General features: G+C 32.6%; 1 protein-coding gene across 1 annotated transcript; it reads right to left on the reverse strand.

Moving 5' to 3' along the window:
* Positions 1-10,455: 10,455 nt before the first annotated feature.
* On the reverse strand, positions 10,456-13,212 carry LOC130988255 (serine/threonine-protein kinase PBL35-like). The gene is made up of 6 exons (XM_057912057.1): positions 12,802-13,212; positions 12,102-12,418; positions 11,886-12,021; positions 11,452-11,585; positions 11,236-11,359; positions 10,456-11,139 (listed from the first exon to the last, which is right to left on the reverse strand). Exons 1-6 carry the CDS (start codon positions 12,920-12,922, stop codon positions 10,658-10,660), a joined length of 1,314 nt encoding a protein of 437 aa, XP_057768040.1. The 5' UTR covers positions 12,923-13,212; the 3' UTR covers positions 10,456-10,657.
* Positions 13,213-13,478: the final 266 nt, after the last annotated feature.

Raw genomic sequence — 13,478 nt, forward strand, 5'->3', positions numbered from 1 at the left:
GCAGCGTATGGCCTCCGAGGCCTTCAAATACAACGAGAAGGAGAGGTTGTCACCCTATCAGTGCCCAAATCGGAATATCAAACAAAGTTGGAAGAGTTTCAATTTGCACTAATCGGTAGACTTATCCAACGTAAAGGGGACAAGCCACGCACGTTCGCCGACCTCTCTCATGAACTTCGAACCATATGGCAGTGCGCCGACTGTCAACTGGTGCCCATGGCTAAGGGATTCTTCGTTGTTAAATTTTTGACGATGGAAGCGAAAAAGAAAGCTAAGGGGAGTTCTTTTCTCCAACTGTCAATCGGCCACGTACGCTTCCGTGAATGGACTAGGTATTTCGATCCGTATAAGGAAGTGTCGTCTCTGGCTCAGGTATGGGTTCGGATATATTATCTCCTTGTGGAGTTATGGACTCCGGTGATTATTGCTGGTATAGGTCGAGTGCTTGGTCATCCTATGCGAATTGATAATGCCTCCGCAACTGGTCATGTGGGACACTTTGCGCGGGTTTTGGTGGAACTTGACATGGCTTTGCCTATTCTCAACTCAATGTACATTGATGACGGCGATAGATCGTTCTACATTGAGTTTGGTTTTGAATCTATGCCCCTTTTTTGCTCGCGTTGTAAACTTACAGGTCATTCACCGGATAAATGCCGGAGACCTGATAGGGCCACGAGCAAGCAAAAGATCACTGAGCCTCCTGCTGTGGTTGTGAAGAATCTTGATAAGGGAGAGGGTCCGAATCCTGCATGGCAGCCCAAAGTTGATATTCTTAAACCTCTATCAGGTACTGATCTTCAAGACGCGGCTACAGTACCTTTTAAGAAAAATGATCTCCCTCTGGCGGGGGATGCTAACCGATATCAAGCGCTAGATGAGGATGAGGAAGAGGAAGTGGAGGAGACTATCATTGCGGACTCCAATTATGAAGCAGAGCCTTTACATGAGGAAGAAAATGATGGGTCGCCTCACACGGACAAGGCTAGTGATAAGGAGGGCTCGAATGTAGAGGGAACTTTGGAGTTGGATTCTGGAACGAATAGTGGAGCTGTGGTAGAGCAACAACCGGTAGTTGGGGCAGAAGATTCAGCGAGCCAGCGGGTTAATTCGCCGATTAAGGAAGTTGATTTTGATAATAAATTCATTTCTTCTCCGGATGACATGGCGAGTCGTATTATTAGGTTAGAGGAGCAAGTTAATCAGGGGATGCAGTTGCTCTCGGACCAGAAGCGCGGACGTGGTCGTCCAAAGGGCTCGGTAAAGGGACGAGAGCCTATACATGCAATTCCGGAAGGTTGTATTAAAAGTCGTCTCAGGAATGCGGAAGAAATGGGTAACAAGCCGAGGGAGTTTGTGGTTGACGTCACCAATAGGCCTAGTATGATTGCAATGAATAATGTCGTCCATAGGCGTTGGTCGGATGATTTGGATAATGATCCTGACTTTCCTTTTTGAGTTGTTCTCCTTCGCTTTTTTAGTTTTGTGCCCTTAGTCTGCATCTTGTGCTTTCAAGGGATGTTTTTTCTTTTTCACTTTATAATAAACCTCATTTTAATAATAAAAGTAGAATAAATGTGCATTATTAGTTAAAATATGAAATAACTATATAATTTAAAGAGAAAGCAGGATGTGATAGTTCAAAAAGTGAAATGAAACAGAAGGAATATATACTAAAAAGTTAGTTAATAATAAAAATTATTTTTATTTAAAGAAAATGTACAACACAAAAGACAACGTAAATTTAAAAATTGAAATACAATATACAATATGAACTTATACTTTAATTAATAAATCATTAATCATCGCGAAAACGTGCATACATGAGCAACAAAGAAAAAGAAAAAGAAAAAAAGAACAGAAAAAGAACAAATCAAAACCCAGAGATCGAAATTATATAAATACAACATGTGAATGCCTCATGGTCAAATCCAATAATGATGGACATCCGTCAAACATATCAAAACTCAAACATAAATTTTTTTTTTGCAGGCCAAAAACAAGAAAAAAATGCAACGCTAGATATTGTCTTGTAATTACCTTTAGGTTGAGACATTAAAAAAAATATTTTAATAATGGGCCATAAAACAATATTTATTCAATTAAATTAAGAGGGTATTTAGCCGAACTTATAAGTTGTTTAAGAGTTTATAAGTTAGTTCAAAGTACAGTTTGACAAAAAAAAACTCATAAACAACTTATAAGCTGTAAAAATTGAAGTTCATCAACCTCAACTTATATTTTCATAATCTTATACTTCATTCATCCACAAAAAAGAGTCTTACCCTTTTTTTGTACAAAAAAGAGTCACATTTAACTTTTTGAACCATCAATCATACATTTTGACCTATATATAACTATAAATTGTACTTTTATTCTATTTTTTTTAAGGGATAATTGCGTGAAAATACACAAACTTTGCCAAAAATCCATATTTGACGCGAAGTTAGGATTTTACATTTTAATACACCAACTTTCGTTGTTGTCCAAATTTGACACGACTTAATTCTTAAAAAATTCAAAAAACAACCCCTTTTTGTAAATAATTATACAAAGACCCACTTATGTTATTATTTGGGACATTTAAACCAAAACAAGATATTTCCTTATGATGTTTTCTTTTAATCTTTCATCCGCGCCTAAAATTGTTTAAAAGAAAATATCATAAGAAAATATCTTGTTTTGGTTTAAATGTCCCAAATTATAACATAAGTGGGTCTTTGTATAATTATTTATAAAAAAGGGTTGTTTTTTGAATTTTTAAGAATTAAGTCGTGTCAAATTTGGACAACAACGAAAGTTGGTGTATTAAAATGTAAAATCCTAACTTCGCGTCAAATATGGATTTTTGGCAAAGTTTGTGTATTTAGGTGCAATTTTCCCTTTTTTTTTTAACTAATACTGTACTTTTATTCTATTTTTTTATACTAACACTACCCCTATAAATTGTACGTGCAACGGTTTTTTTCAGGTATAGATAACGGAGAATCTCCGTTATGTATGAGCGAAATTCTTGTAGTATACATTTATTCTACTTACAACAATTTTAACAACTTTATTAAAATCCGTGTCCACCTTTAAACGAGACTATACTTCGTGGACGGAGGGAGTATGTAACAATCATTTTACAAATATTCTTCAATTAGGATTTGTTATTTGTATTATATATTCTTCCAAGTTCATGTTTATTCAATTTTTTCTTTCTAACAAAATTCTTTCTCTCTAGCACAAAATTCTCTCTTTAGTTATGAGCTCAAACTCAACTATTCAAACACTTTAATAACTTATAAACTCTTGAAACTTTAAATTTTATAAGCTAACATCTTATAAGTTGTACGGAACGAGATACTCTTTTTGTTTTCGCAAAAACTTGGGTGAGTTCAACCTCACCCTATGAGACGGGTTTGACCCATTTGACCCGACCCGCGATATTTAATATACATAATCGAGTTTTTAACAAATGAATATAAAAGTTTGAGCTGGTGCAGTGGTAATAGTCACCTACCTTTCTTATGCCGTAAAGGTACAGGGTTCGAATCCCCTTTACCCCCCATCTCTTCTTCTTCTTTTCCCTTTCTTTTTTTACGTTTTTTAGGTTTTTGTTTCCTTTTTTCTTCTTTTTGTTTTTACTTTTTTTTGTCTTCCTATTTTCATTATTTTTTTTGTATTTATATATATATATATATATATATATATATTTTTTTTTTTCAGTTTTTTTTTCTTTTTAGCATTTCTTTTTACTGCTTTTCATTTGCATTTTTTTTTATTTTACTGTTTTTCTTTTGCATTTTTATATATTTTTGTGAAAATATAATAATTTTAAAATATTACATTTCTTCATAACAATAATTACTTTTTCTGACGACAATAATTACTTGAGCAAATAACCAAAAGTATAAGTTCTCGTGAGTGACAATAACAATTATTGTGAATTTTTCTAAATTATTGATGTGAAGAAAAGTAATTTTATTTTCACTGGCTCGAATTTTTAAACTTAGCTATTCGGTCAAGTAATTATTGTCGGAATAAAAAATAATTATTATTACAATGAAATGTAATGTTTCTAAATTATTACATTTGTTAACTATTATTGTTACTTTTATTTTTGTGAATTTATACTTTTAGTTATTTGATAAAATAATTATTATTGTAAGAAAATGCAATTATTAATATATATATATATATATATATAAGTAATGTTATTTTTACTCGTTATAATTTGTAATTTTGTATATTCAGTCAAGTAATTATTATCGTAAGAAAAAGTAAATATTGATGATAAAAAAATAACATTTCAAAAATGTTACATTTATTCATGTCAATATTTTTTTCATTATAATAACAATAGTTATTTTGAATAACGTAGAAATAAATAATAGAATGGCGAAAAAATAATCAATAAATTATTCAAGTAATCATTGTCGTAAAGAAAAGTAACTATTGATATGAAGAAATGTAAATTTTCTAAATTATTAGATAAAAAAGGTAATGTTTCGAAAACAATACTTTTCTTCATGTTGATTATTACTTTTTATCACAACAATATTTACTTTGGTTTGAAATAATGTAGAAATAAATAATTTTATTTATTTGGTGAAATAATTAGTTTCTTGAAAAATAATATTATTTTTATTCGCGAGAACTTGTACTTTTAATTATTTTGTCAAGTAATTAAGCATTTTCATAAGAAAAAAGTAATTATTGATATGTATAATACTTTAAATTGAATAAAGGTAAATACTTATATTAACATAAGTATATATTTGTGAGAACAAATGTATATTTTATGGTTATTAAAAATAAATATTCATATTATGATTTAGTCTTTAGGGTTTCGAGTTTAGGAAATATAATACTTTATATTGAATGAAAGTAGATATTTATATTAACATAAGTATACATTTGTTAGCACAAATGTATATCTTATGCGTATTAAAAGTAAATATTCTCATTAGAGTTTAGGATTTAGTGTTCAAGGTTTAATGTTCAGGGTTTATGGTTTAGTGTTCAGGGTTTAAGGTTTAGAAAATATAATACTTTATATTAAACGAAGATAAATATTTATATTAACATAAGTATATATTTGTGCCAATAAATGTATATTTTGTATTTATTTAGGGTTTAGTATTCAAGGTTTAGGGTTTAGTATTCACTATTTAGGGTTTAGTATTCAGTGTTTAGGTAATTACAAAATATAGAATGACAGGAAATACTTATAGAAACATAAGTATACATTTGTACAAAGAAATGTATATACTAGCCTAAATAAAAGTAAATATTTCCGTTAGGATTTAGCATTCAAGGGTTAGGGTTTAGTATTCATTATTTACGGTTTAGTATTCAGTGTTCAGGTAATTACAAATATAGAATCACAGGAAATACTTATAGAAACATAAGTATACATTTGTACAAAGAAATGTATATGTTAGACTACATAAAAGTAAATATTTCCATTAGGGTTTAGTATTCAAGGATTAGGGTTTAGTATTCATTATTTAGGGTTTAGTATTCAAGGTTTAGGGTTTAGTATTCAGTGTTCAGGTAATTACAAAATATAGAATGACAGAAAATACTTATAGAAACATAAGTATACATTTGTTCAAAGAAATGTATATGTTAGACTACAAAAAGTAAATATCTTCATTAGGGTTTAGTATTCATTATTTAGGGTTTAGTATTCAAGGTTTAGGGATTAGTATTCATTATTTAGGGTTTAGTATTCAGTGTTTAGGTAATTACAAAATATAGAATGACAGGAAATACTTATATTAACATAAGTATATATTTGTGCTGCTAACAAATGTATATTTTATACTTATTAAAAGTAACTATTGTCTTAATAAAAAGTAATTATTCATATGAAGAAATGTAATATTTCAAAACTATTACTTTTTCAAAAAAATGTTATTTTTACTTACGAAAATTTGTAATTTTAATGACTTGGTCAAGTAATTACAGTTGTAAGAAAAAATAACCATTGATATGAATAAAGGTAATTTAAAAAAAATGAAATAAATGAAAAAAAAGTATATATAAAATGTTAAAAAGAAAAAATTAAACGAAAAAGCAAAAGAAAATAAATAAAACACTTTACTAAAGTAATTATTATTGTAAAAAACTTAATCATTGATATGAAAAAAATATATATATAGTATAAACGTAATAACAGAAAAAAAAAACAAAAAAAATGCTCATGCAAAAAGAATCATTTATAACAGAAAAAAAAAGAAAAAAAAGGAAAAAAAAAAACGCTAATGCAAAAAGGAAAATAGAAAAAATGAAAAAAAAAAGAAAGAAAAGAAAACGCATAAAAATAAAACACTACCAAATGCTGTAGTGAAGAGTCGAACTCTGGTAGACAATAAATGCAAAGCTTCCCTCAACCACTACACTACATTTAATTTTGTAATTAAGAAGGAAACAGTTTTTATATATTATATGCAACCCCAGACCCGCCCATCCCACACCTTAACCCGCCAGACCCGCGCCCAAACCCACTCGACCCGCGCCCGACCCGTCTCATGGGGTGAGGTTGACCTCACCCAAGACCAACTCGTTTGTTTTTGGATAAGTGTTCACATACAGTCATGCACCTAAAAAAGTGTAAATGTGTTTTTACTTTCTTTTTATATAATAATTTTTTTTTTTAAAAGTGTTCACATACATCAAAGCACGAAAAAAGTGAACAATATATACATTTTTACTCTCCATGCCTATAATTATTAAAATAAAATTGAAAAAAAAAAACAAATTATTGATAAGGTAAAACAAAAAAATTGGATATCATTTTAATTAATTCTGAAATGGATACTTAATTTAGATTAATTATAAATTTGTTTCTATATACAGAACACTTATTTTGAAATCCAAGGGCTCCCGTTGGTCTGAACAAAGCTTAAAGTTGTGGTGTATGTTTCGCCAACACTCAATGAGTCACCATTTACAAGTAAAAGATTTACGAATGCAGCGTGCGATGTGATTTTATATATTTGTAGAGTGAGAGTGTGAGAGAGTCACGAGCTTCATATATATTCTGTAAATATGTAATGACGAATTTATGTACTTGCTGCTAGATTTTATGACATTAATGGGATCCAAGTAATCATTTGACTAATTTTTGTAGACAAATTATGGCTGAAAAGTTGTTGTCGCATATGTCACATTCGTGATCGAGTTATATCTTTTTCACAAGATTACAATATTATTATCATAGTCTTTCGATCTCATCTCATTTGATCTAATTATTTTTTATATAATTATTTAAAAAATAAAATTATAATATAAAATATATGAAATCATGTTTATTATAATAAAAAATTATCTCTTCAATAAAAAAATATGCCAAATCTGATGAAACGATTCGAAAAGATCTAAACTAAGTAAAGTAAAATGGGACGGATGGAGTATTATTTTTTAAAGGAACTTATTCGGAAAAATATTATCAATAAATTTACATTCTTTTCTTTTATAAAAAATATTTATCTATAAACTTGGAATATATATATATATATATATATATATATATATATATATATGTGTGTGTGTGTAATGTTTGTTACCGTGAAATTAGATCCATTCAAGTTTTTTTTAGAGAAAATTAAAAATTCCCACATTAGTTAAGTTGAAATTAGAAATGCTCACTCTTATAAAAAACACGATCCTGTGCCCAAATTACTTAAATTAACCTTGATGTCTATATCTACTTTGTACTAATCTTACACATTTGTTTGTACCTTTTCAAGCTATTCCATGAAAAATGAAGGTGTTTTTTGTACCTTTTGCTTTAATAATTGGGTGCACACAATACACAGTTATTTTTAATTAATGTATGAAGTTGTCGAGCGTAATTGAAGCGAGGTAGCCAGACGAATTTGTCCAGTTGACAACCTCTAAAGTGTGATAACAAAGCGCAACTTAGTTGGTAAGACGCTTCCCTCCAACCAATAGGTCAGAGTTTGAATCATCAAGGGGGGAAATGAGAAATCTTAAAAAAAAAAATTTAAAAAAAAACCTCTAAGTTGAATATCTCGCCTACCTCAATTTTTTTTAAAATTTTAATAATTATCTCGGCTACCTCCCCAATTCATAACAAGATTCCATTCAAACATAAAAGTAGTTAAAAGCTACCTCAAAATATGCACTCAACACAAAATCAATTTTATTCTCTTACATTTTGAATAAAATGATATGTGGGCTCACCCAATTAACAAAAAACCTACTCCATCCGTCCGCCAAAATTATGTAAAAATTACTATATCGGGCGTCCGCCAAGATTATGTCACTTTCCTTTTAAGGCAATGGTCCCACCATCCTCTTTAATATTTTATCTTTACTAACACTCTTTATTTACAAAAAACCCACCCCAAATTCAATCTCAATCACACATCTCATAAAGTGGTGGGACTATTTCTCCACTACATCAAAATCATCACCAATTTTATTAAATCTTGTGCCCAAACAATTTTACATAATCTCGGCGGACGGAGGGAGTAATATTTAATAGCCCACCACCCCCATCATACGGCTACCGAATTGTAATGTAATTGAGGAGGTAGCCGTATGATGGGGGTGGTGGGCTTTTGTTAATTTAATTGTTAATTTATGATATAAAAATCATATGAATTATATTTTATTGGGTGAGAATCACATGAATTTCGTATTAGAATCGCATAATATTGTAGTAAAAACCGTGTCGGGTGGATTTAATCACCGACATATTTCGTATTAGAATCGCATAATATTTGAGCATATTCACGAGACTCAAGTTTCGCATGGGGATTCTAACTAGACCAGAGAGTTTTAAAAGAATGATCTAGCTTAATAATTAGTAGGTAGATAAGGGCTAAGTGAGTATGTGTTCCTTACACCGTGACAAATAAAGACACATCTCATTGATTAACGGCCCATAACCAATGATACACAAACACAATGAATACTCTTGCACCAATGAACTGTGATTATGACCATACCTAATGAGATTATGCCCAAACCACATTTCCATTATTATTGATTACTTGTGTGTTTTATTTTCAGTTATTTAGTTAAGTCAAAGTCTTCGTTTTCAGTTAGAGTAGAGTCCCTTGTACTTAGACCAAACTACAAACCCTTTATAGTTGAAATCGTGACAATAAGAACCAAGATGCATTGAATCTCTATAGGATCGATCATATACTTACCATTAGATAAATGTAATAGTGGGTGTAAGATAAATACAAATTCATTTGCTAGAAGTCTTAACGATGGGCTTTGGCGAATTGGCGTCGTTGGGAAGTCGGCATTCCAGTATTTTGATTATCATTTTCATTTAATTTTGACCTCGGGTTTATATGTTTGTACCTAATCTTACAGGAGAAAATGGAGATTTGTGGTTTGATCCTGAGATTGAAGCGAACACAAGGTGAATGAGAGCAGAAGTTAGGAGAGGTCGAGGCAGAGGAGTCGTTAGGACATTTGTTCAAATCGTCCCAACAACATGAGCACGAGGTCAGGGAGTTAAGGCACCCATTTAAATGGATCCTAGCAAAATTCAGCGAGATGCTCAGATTGGATCCAACAAAGATATTTACAGGACTTTGAGATGGTGTGCGGGACAGTCAAAGCCAAAGCGGAGTACATCAGAGTGGTCTTTAAATAATTTTTTTTAAAGACCACTTTATCCACACGAAGCATTACTACTTGGCAAACGATGCAACAACAGTTTTTAAAAAAATAATTTTTCGCGTTTAGAATTTAGAATGCGAGGAAGAGAGTAAGTATCATTCAAATGGGCATAAGAGAGTTGCTTTATAACTACTGGGGCAGATTCAAGCGTATAAATAAAATATCATGAGCTAATATACTTTAGTTTATACTAATGCTGTATAAATAAAATATCATGAGCTAGTATAACTTAGTTTATACTAATGATGTGGTTTATTAATATTGCAATTGCATGATGCAACACCAACTATTACCCGGCCCACATAAATGTGAAACCAAACTTTGCAAAAGTGGGGACTAAATCATGCAGCTTCTATTACATATATATTCACTTATTAGTGGGATAAAAATCATACCGATTCCCTCACTTTTGATCACAGATGTTGTCTGCTGTGGATATATCACTACTAAAGTTTTTAACTTTTTTTCTTTTTCAAAATAATTTACAGAATATTTTGAGGCCACTCCAGATTCCAGCTTGAATTTGACACTGATAAGAATCTTTAGCACAAGGAATATATCTTAATTCAATACCATTTATGTTTCCACTTAAAATTCAAGCTGTGAAGCATAAAAATGGAAGCACAATGTTGCTCTCAATTGGGCATATGGTCAAAAAGGCTATGTGTTTCTGCACAAGATGCCCTATTTTATTTTGTCACCATTGTGATAATTTCTTCAAAACGGAGCTGTTCCGTTTACGTATATTTCATCAGATGTAGCATATATCATCTGCAAACGCACTACACGACGAGCTAGAAACCTCATAAAATATTAAATCAAGAATCAATTTTTCTATGCTAATACAAACATTTGAGACCTCATAAAAAACAATAGGTAAACTATAAGGAGTTACCAGAAACTTCTCAAGCTCCAAATATTCAGAAAACTTACATCATAAACACAAATACTACTGGTTGTTATCGCATGAAAATTTAACAAGCAAAAATTAGGATCCTTATTTACAATAATGCTGAGCAGATGTTAGTTTGGAATCTCTTACAGTAGTCTTTGATTGGTTAAGGTTGGGTTGGTGGATGGCGTCTGGTTTCTTATCGCGCTTCCCTGGTGGAGGGAAGCGGCGCCTCCCCGTCTGAGAGAAGCGTGTGTGGTAGTTTAGTATGGCGAGATCATTGAGGTGTTGCAGCGGGGTGAGGACCTTCACGACTTCCTCCATTGAAGGCCGAGATTTGGTGTCCTTGCTTAGGCAGTTGTGAGCTAACTGAGCTACCTTCTGCACACCTTTGATGGAGTAGTTGAGCTCGAGGCGGGGGTCCACTACTTGATACACCTTCCTCTTCTCGGACAGGTAAGGCCGTGCCCATGTCACAAGATTCTGTTCGCCACTTGGCCGTTTCTTGTCCATAGATCTCCGACCTGTCAAGATTTCTAAGAGCACTACTCCAAAGCTGTAGACGTCGCTCTTTGAGGTCAAGTGTCCTGACACAACAAACAATAAGCCGAAAATGAACCAAAGACTAGTACATCAGATGAATGGTTACCTCAATTAAGCAGAAATCATCGACAATGATGTACCTGTCATTACATATTCTGGAGCTGCATAGCCATAGGTTCCAACCACCCTAGTAGAAACGTGCGTTTTGTCTCCCTGAGGACCGGCTTTTGCCAAGCCAAAATCTGAAAGCTTAGCATTGTATTCCTGAGGAAAAAAGGGAAATGTTTCATCAAGACTTTTATGGACTATGATGAGGCCATAAATCAAATTCCTTGTGATCAATTTCACTCACATACCGAGTCAAGCAAGATGTTTGATGTCTTGAAATCGCGGTAAATAACAGGTTCCGGGCCATTGTGGAGGAAGGCTAACCCTTTGGCTGCTCCAAGTGCAATCTTGATCCTGTTGGACCATGGAAGAGGTATGGTCCCTTCAATACGTATTCACAACATCAGTAGGAGACACCCCTCAACAAACAACAATATAATTTGAGCATTTCCAAGAGTAAATATCATGTTGCAGCAGCTCAAATTGCATCAAATAATCATGGAACTAGCAAGCATACCTCTTGAAACTTATATAAAGAAAGCATCATAGTATTCTTGCCATGCTAATTTGACAGTGTATATATATAATGTAGACTTTTAGAGTCACCAAACCAGAGAGTCCATTATCCTTTGATAAAAAAATCTTGGGCAACATATATACACAATCTATGCAAACAACTTACTCCTAAAAAGATGATTTTCAAGGCTTCCACGGGTCATGAATTCGTAGACAAGTAGCCTTTGATCATCTTCAATACAATATCCAATGAGCTTAACAAGGTTAGAATGATGAAGCTGCCCAAGAAAATCAACCTCAGCCTGCACTAGAGAAAAGTCATGAGCTACATTACATTACATGATGTTCATCATTTTCCAGTTCAAGCCAAGAATCAGCTCACCACCCATTCTCTATGACCTTGAAGGCCATCGGGCTTCAAGCTCTTGACAGCGACTGTGGTCCCTGAACCAGGCTTTGCTGGTGCCGTCCCATTCTCCTCTATCCACCCTTTGAACACATATCCAAAACCACCCTCCCCAAGAATGCTATCAGGCCTAAAATTACCGGTGGCTGCTTTCAGCTCCTGAAAACTAAACTGAAGCAGTTGGTGTGGAGGTTTCTTTTCTAAACCAACTGCATCTTCGGATATTGAGTTTCTAGCCTCATCAGGCACACACATTTCCCGGTTGCTCGCATTCAAATAGCGAGTCTCGGTTGCTGCATTCATTTAACAGAGCAAAAATGCAGGATTCATTCATTTAGGCAATAGTTTTCAGATCAAGAATGCGAAACTTCCCATAGAACAAATTGCTAAAATATGGAAAATTAATTACTCAAAAAGTGACAATCAACACATTTCAGCTTCACCTATCTTGATCAATGAAAACAGAATAAACAAAAGACCTCTCCTTGTAATGCCTAACTTTTTTCACATGAAAAGTACATATGAGCTATGGCAGAATGCAAGGAAACATTAATTAGATAAATCTATCGACACACTGCATACATATGTCAGCAAACATGAAAATAGAACTAGAAATTGGAAATCTAGCAAGATTAAATGGTGGATTAGATGAAGAAAAAGATGAAAATGAGTATACCAGCATCATAGACAAGACTGCTTCTAGGGATGGTGGTAGTTGAGTTTCTTGAATCAGAGGTTTTGCAGCCTCTCACACTGCTTCTGAGAATAGACCAACACCCACAGTTGTTGTTGTCCATGATTTTCGAAACCCCAGAAGGAAAGATCAAATTTTGTTCATTTCATTGGCTCCCACTTGTTATAAGAGAGCGCATGGGAACAAGGGATCACTTATTTACCATGCTTGAGGAAGTGTGTTGAGGAGAGGGAAAAAAGGGCAAAAAGATTAAGAGAGAGAGAGGGAATTGTTTGTTATTGTTGTTCCTGTAGAAAATTGTAGGCATAATCATCATCATCATCACCATCATCACATTTGTGTACAAAAAGAACTTTTTTGCCACCACCTTTTTTGTGGGAATTGCCAATCTCTCTCTCTCTCTCTCTTGGCTTTCACTCTCAGTTATTGGAGATTGAAGAATTACGGAAAGAGGCATCCAGACAACTAGATTGATTGTATTTTACTATTTGGTCACATGATTACTATTTTGTATTTTATGCTAATATAGCTTCGAATTATTTTGTTTTATTTTAAAATATTATATTTATGAGTTATAATTATCATAAAATACTCAAACTTTACACTATTTTTTATACTGCAATTTTCACATGATTGAGATAGTTGCAATTTATGAGTAT

Source organism: Salvia miltiorrhiza, chromosome 6, assembly GCF_028751815.1.
Source record: "Salvia miltiorrhiza cultivar Shanhuang (shh) chromosome 6, IMPLAD_Smil_shh, whole genome shotgun sequence".
In the NCBI taxonomy this organism is placed as follows: domain Eukaryota; kingdom Viridiplantae; phylum Streptophyta; class Magnoliopsida; order Lamiales; family Lamiaceae; genus Salvia; species Salvia miltiorrhiza.